Source organism: Triticum aestivum, chromosome 5B, assembly GCF_018294505.1.
Source record: "Triticum aestivum cultivar Chinese Spring chromosome 5B, IWGSC CS RefSeq v2.1, whole genome shotgun sequence".
Taxonomy (NCBI): Eukaryota; Viridiplantae; Streptophyta; class Magnoliopsida; order Poales; family Poaceae; genus Triticum; species Triticum aestivum.
Genome location: NC_057807.1, coordinates 6270585 through 6276567, shown reverse-complemented (window position 1 = coordinate 6276567; position 5983 = coordinate 6270585). Strand labels below are relative to the sequence as shown.

General features: G+C 45.8%; 2 protein-coding genes across 2 annotated transcripts; one reads left to right on the top strand and one right to left on the bottom strand.

Moving 5' to 3' along the window:
• The first annotated feature begins 346 nt into the window (after nt 1-346).
• Nucleotides 347-1816, top strand: LOC123115396 (uncharacterized). Its single transcript, XM_044536557.1, has 3 exons — nt 347-621; nt 731-1439; nt 1546-1816. The coding sequence occupies exons 1-2, from the start codon at nt 462-464 to the stop codon at nt 1150-1152; spliced, it is 582 nt and encodes a 193-aa protein (XP_044392492.1). The 5' UTR covers nt 347-461; the 3' UTR covers nt 1153-1439; nt 1546-1816.
• A 1345-nt stretch (nt 1817-3161) lies between these two features.
• LOC123114487 (2-oxoglutarate-dependent dioxygenase 11-like) lies at nt 3162-5444 on the bottom strand. Its single transcript, XM_044535980.1, has 2 exons — nt 5226-5444; nt 3162-3751 (listed from the first exon to the last, which is right to left on the bottom strand). The coding sequence occupies exons 1-2, from the start codon at nt 5442-5444 to the stop codon at nt 3479-3481; spliced, it is 492 nt and encodes a 163-aa protein (XP_044391915.1). The 3' UTR covers nt 3162-3478.
• Between the last annotated feature and the right edge of the window lie 539 nt (nt 5445-5983).

Below are 5983 nucleotides of genomic sequence, written 5' to 3'. Positions count from 1 at the left end.
TTCATTGCAACACAGGTGGATGCTGTGATGGAGCGCTTGGTGCGGACGAAGGATGCTGCGACACACTGGGTGGCCGCGACAACACGCGGTGGCACTGGCGGATGCTGCCATGCAGCGACCGTAGATGTTGGGACGCAGCACGTGGCGGCAACGGCGGATGCTGCAACGTCTAAACCACTCGCATGGCCGGCCTATAGGAAAACGTGGCCTGTTTTAGAGGCCCGTGAAGCCATGCGCATGAGAAGCGAGTACCACACGATCAACTTCATCGGATGGCTCGGGACGAGGCTTAAACCATGCAAAGATCAGTCGGGTTAAAGAAAGAGTACCACACGATAACTATGGTTCGAGACCAAACTATTCTCAGGTTTAGATCCATCGACTGAAACGACATACATACCTAGAGCGTCAATCCGATCTAATCTCGCCGCTCCTCCGGCCAACCGCACCGCCGACCAGCCATGGGACGCAGAGGAGGAGGAGGAGGAGGGGGTTTCCGGTCCGCGCCTCGCGTCAGGACCCTGCCCACCAAGCCGGCGCCCAAGGCCCCGGCTCCGGTACCGGCATCCGCCGGCGGCCACAACAACGTCATTTCTGCCCTGGCGTACAACATCGTCGACGGTTTGTTTGATTATTATTAGTAATCTGGTATTCCGTTGTCGGCTACGTCCGGATTGATTGATGGAGAGATCAGATGTCCTGACATATGTGGTTCGTGGTTGCATTGCAGGCATCACTTGGGGCGCCGGCAACGCCATGGGCCACAGGTTCGTCGAGTTCTTTGCCGGACCCCGCACCATCCAGGTCGCCTCCTCCGAGCCCCAGGCAGCCACTCAGGCTGGACGGTCAGGTAGCAAAACTGGTCGGTCCGGGCTGCAATATTGGGCCCGAGAAAATGTCTGTCCGGTCCGGGTTTTAACCGAGCCGCTCGGTCGGACCGAGAAAACGCAGTCACCGCCGTCGCCGTTCGTTGTCGTCGCACCCACCGGCAGCCCCACGGTGAACCACCATGTCCCCGAGGTTCCTCTCCCCTTCCTTCCTCTCCTCCCCGTGCGCCGTATCCTCTTGCCGCCGGTCGCCATCGCGGTCTTGCATGAACTGCCGCTGTTCTGGAGTTCTCGAACATGGCCTCAAACCCAACGGTGGCACTAATTCCTGCGGGTATTGCGGCTGCATGAATCAAGCACCAATATTGCACCCGCACACATCGACGCTGGTGGTTGTTCCCGGTCCGCTCGGTCCAGTCGGTCCAGCCCGGGCTTCGTCGCCGCCGGTCTGGTCCCTGAAAACAGAACCGCTCGGCTGCTCGGTCCGGTCCGGCTTGGACCGACGGCGGCCGGTCCAAACGCCGGCTCGGACCGTGTCCACCCTGAGCAGCCACCGCCGCCGCCGATTCGTCCCTCGACTCGTGCGGCCCTCACAACAAGGCCTTCGCCGACGTAAGTACCCGTCTTCATCGATCTGTTATCTATCTATCTATCTATCTATACGATGACTGTGAAGAGTTTCAATTCATTGTTTGGTCGAATTGTTTGGTGCTTGCAGTGCCTAAACCACTCCCAGAGCGACATCAGCCGGTGCCAGTTCTACCTCGACTTGCTCAACCAGTGCCGCCGCGGCTCCAGCAACGCCGGCCTCGCCGCCGCAACCACCATCGCTTAGACATCGAGATCTCGGCTCAATCGGTCGCCTAGTTTTAGTTTATATCGGTTTATCTACCAAGATTAATTCCTGTTGCCAGCCATGGTATTTGTAGTAGTACTAGCCATCTGGTCTGACATATAATCGTCTCAAGTCCTTTTGTTTTACTGTTGATTACTCCTTGGAACATTAAATCAGAATGTGAAGTAAGATGACATAAATCCAAGACCCATAATGTGAAGTATTTTGACATAGAGGGAATAGATGAAGTAGCTTGTATTTGTAGGTGCCTACCTCAATGCACTCTGCTATGTTGATCAACAATGTATAAGGCTTGGCTAGAACATTGTACCATTTTCCATTTCTCAGAACTTGCAAGCCACCGGCGTTCTCCTCGACGAAAAGGATTGAAAGGGCGCCACCATCATAGTGAGGCTTGAAGCCCAATACAAGGTCAGGCCTCGGACATGGAGGGTAGTAGCCTAGCCTAGCTAATGCTCGGGCCCTGGTTGTGGTCCTATTGATGAAGTAATCCTCATCAAGCTCTAGAAGATTTGCCAGGGCTCGCATGATACAATCTTTTATTATCTTGGTTCTTGACGCGTACTGAAGTAGCACATCCCTGTAGAAATGATCTGGAAAAGTCAAGTTCAAATATTCAACAGAAACATTAGCATACTTTATTCAGTTTCTGTATGTTGTTTCACAAATGTTTCACATGGAACTATTGCTTTCTGCTTAGGGTAGTCTCATGTCAAATTTGTTAATAGTGTGGGTAGAATATAGTCAAATCTAGAACACCACTCACTTGGCTAACTGAGACATTATCTCTAAGCTATCACTGATGTGAAGGTCCTATAGTTCTCTCAAACTAAGCTTTCTCATCAAATCAAGGCCGCCACTCCTCCCATCCTCTCACTCCCCACCTCGTGCAGGGCCCAATTTAATTTGCCAGTCTCTGCTCTATACCTCGTTCAAAGCCCCATGTTCATTGGTCATGCTACATACTGTTACTTCGTTCATCACAAATATCTTGATGCTTGAGCAAATATTTGTTTTGCTAAATGCTGGTTAATGGTTAATATGTGTTCTGTATATTCTGGTGTATATTCGTATGTTCTCTCGCCATTAGCATGTAGTTGAAAATGTTGTTAAAATACCCACTTAGAACTTGAGCCCTTCAAAATTAGAAATGGATATGCTAATATTCCCTCTGATTGTCTATTCGAGTCTCTAGAATCTTTTCAACTGCAATGTTATGTACATGACCATCAGTGTGAAAAATTCATCATCAACATCAAATTGATACTCAGGAAGTCGTCGTGCTAAGGCCCCCCAGGACCAGCGCACGAGAACAGTAACCGCTACCGATGAAGAGTAGTGTAGATCGGAAGGATCCAATATGATGACACGTGAATGCCGACGAAAGACGAACAGATCCAAAAACAAAAAAACATCAAATTGATACTACAGATTTGTCTTTCACTATCTGCTTCCCAATATTTCTATCTGAAGGAACACACATCTTTATATATACTCCATACTAATATGAGGCTCCATACTAAGCTACTCATCAATCCACATCATTCAAATTAATTCGGACGTTAGATCTAATAATCAATGGTTGAGATTAAAACATAAATCATGGTACATAATAGCTGTCCCGTTCCACTTTTTTAGTTGGAATATAACTTGAGTTAGTATTCATGATGCCAAGCCAGATAATTAGATATGAATATAACTTGAGTTAGTATTCAACAGTCTTATTATTTAGCTATCTGGATGATTAGATAATAGTGGTTTTATTTCCTTCTACTTATTAGTGAGCTACTGAGAACTAGATTACTTGCATCAAAGATTTGGGATACTTGGGCCAAAGGTGGAAACTTCTCTCCTCTTCCGGTTCTACTTGCAGAGATAAACGGCAGGACCAATCGAGGGTCTGGCCTTCAGATTGCAGCAGCTCACTTCTGTACCCTTCAAGACGAAAACGCTTGCCATCAATTATGTTGTTGTATTTTTGCTTCTCTTCAGTAGGCTGCCCAAAGAACTCCTTGGATGCATTCATCATCGCATCCATAAGAGAGGCGTCGATAGCATGGTTAGTAATCTAGCACAAAATAGGTTGGAAATAATTAATAACAAATATTGCATGTACAAAATAAAAGGATTAGAAAAACCGAATATATCAATAATTGGGTTCAGAATACAAGGTGCATAGTGGGTTTTTGGCTTTGGGGCACCATGGCTCTCAGTGAGCCAAAACTACTTCAGATAACTAAAACCTAATTCCAAAAATTTGTGAAGATTATCAGATGTGTAGATTGGAAGTGTTTATGGCAATGAAACATTTTAGAAAAGAGGTATTTAGAAAATAATACAACGATTTAAATCCTACACACAGAAGTAAAAAAAGAGGTAAAAATAGGGTTCAAAATAGAAGTCTCGAATTTGAATCCTGGCCTCAAAATTGTTTCACTGTATTTTCTCCAAATCACATACAAGTGAATTGTTCTATGGAACATCGCTAGGTTAAGTAACATGTCGATGAATACAAGTATAAATTTATTCAGATTTTATGACTTATGGGTAACTGGAAACAGATTTGGTTCGTGCATGGTACCGATGGTGGCCTTGAGGCAAGCCTAAGAAATATTTTGCTTTAGACTACCCGCAAAAAAAAGACTATTTAGATTCTAGTTAGCTCACTAAACCAAGGGAGCCCGTGATAGTAACTTTAGGCCCGTCACGTAGTTGCACATCAATAGACCAACGCAAGTATACATCTTATCCTGTGGTGTAACCAATAATGTGTGTTTTGTAATTTCAAAAAAATTAGGGCGTCTTTGATTCACATGATTCTCAAAATGCGGGAATAGGAAAAACGTAGAAATAGACCGTCATGTCCTTTTGTACCCTACAGAATGAATTCGGAAGAGTGTTTGATAGCACAGAAAAACAAAGGAAATCAACAAAAATGTTTGAGTGGATGAATTTTTTCCTCCAAAATGTAGTACAAATGAATCCGGAGGAAAAATCCCTAAGGATTTCAATCCTACTACTCAAACGACCATCACAAGAAAAGAAATCCTATGGATCCAAATCCTCCAAAAATCCTATGGAATTCCTTTGTATCAAAGGAGCCCTTAAAAAAATCATCCATGGGTAGTTTTGTTATGCCATGTGTAAAAACAAAATGAAAATTAAGGGCCAAAAAGCAACTATACATTATATTGTTATATGTTAAACAATTATTTTTTCCTTGTGTATACAGTAACAGCATGTGCACACTAGTAAATATCTAATTGTCCCCACTGTTTTAAGGTGGGTAGAAAATTTAATTGGTTTTGCCTGGTATCAGGTACGCCGGAGCTATGGCTCAAGTTACCCAAGTTCAACTGTCACGATGAGCTCATGTACAAGACACCGTTAAACTTTTTGAAAAGCTGGACCAGGAAGCATGTGAGCAATTAACAAGATATGCAAATGAAATCTAACTTATACCGTTTGACAAAAATTAGTTCCCTAAGAGTGCACTATTCCTAGAAAGATTACTAACTTTCTTTTTGTGAAAGAAATATCACCATGAAGAAGCCCCAGGTCTCGAGCGCCCACCGGAGTTTCGCTGCCTCCTCGACGGCACCACCATCTGTGTCAGGCCTGGATAGGCGGCCGAGGTCGATGACGGGGATAGGCGCAACACCTGCGGCAGCGGACGGGCGGTCCTTCTGCGGCATGACATACCGGGCAGGTACGTCGACGTCGCCTTGGAGTTTCAGCTCAGGGCTCGCTTGTCCCTCCATTGTCCCTTTCATATTGCCCGTGGTATACTCAAGTGCATGCGCTATGGGCAGGAGGCCAAAATATATAGTGAAGCTGAAAGGCTGAAACGTCCAGCTTGAGCGTGGCCGGCCCAAAATTTTGAGTAAATAGCATAAAACTACTATTTTACGGGTTAAGGTTCCAAAAAACTACCGGATTTATTTTTTTCGCTGATAACTATCAAGTCAGGGGTTGACTGTTTCAAAAAACCCCAAATCCTCTTTGTTAAAAAATTAAACATGTTTATGACAGGTTGGGCCCGCCAGTAAACACACCGTTTGGTTGACTGTTTGTTTTACTGTTAACTGACTTGTGGGGGCCACATGTCAGTGCCTCATCCACACATTTTTACGGATTAGCCCTTACAAACATTTTAGAAAAGCAATCGGGTCCCTGGAATCAGCCTCCAAAGGGCTCTGCCCGTGGCCGTCGCCGCACGCCATGGGGCTCCGCCCGCGGTCGCCGCGCGCACCATGGGGGCCTTGTGTGCAGGCCGCCGCCCGGAGCAGTGGCTGGAGAA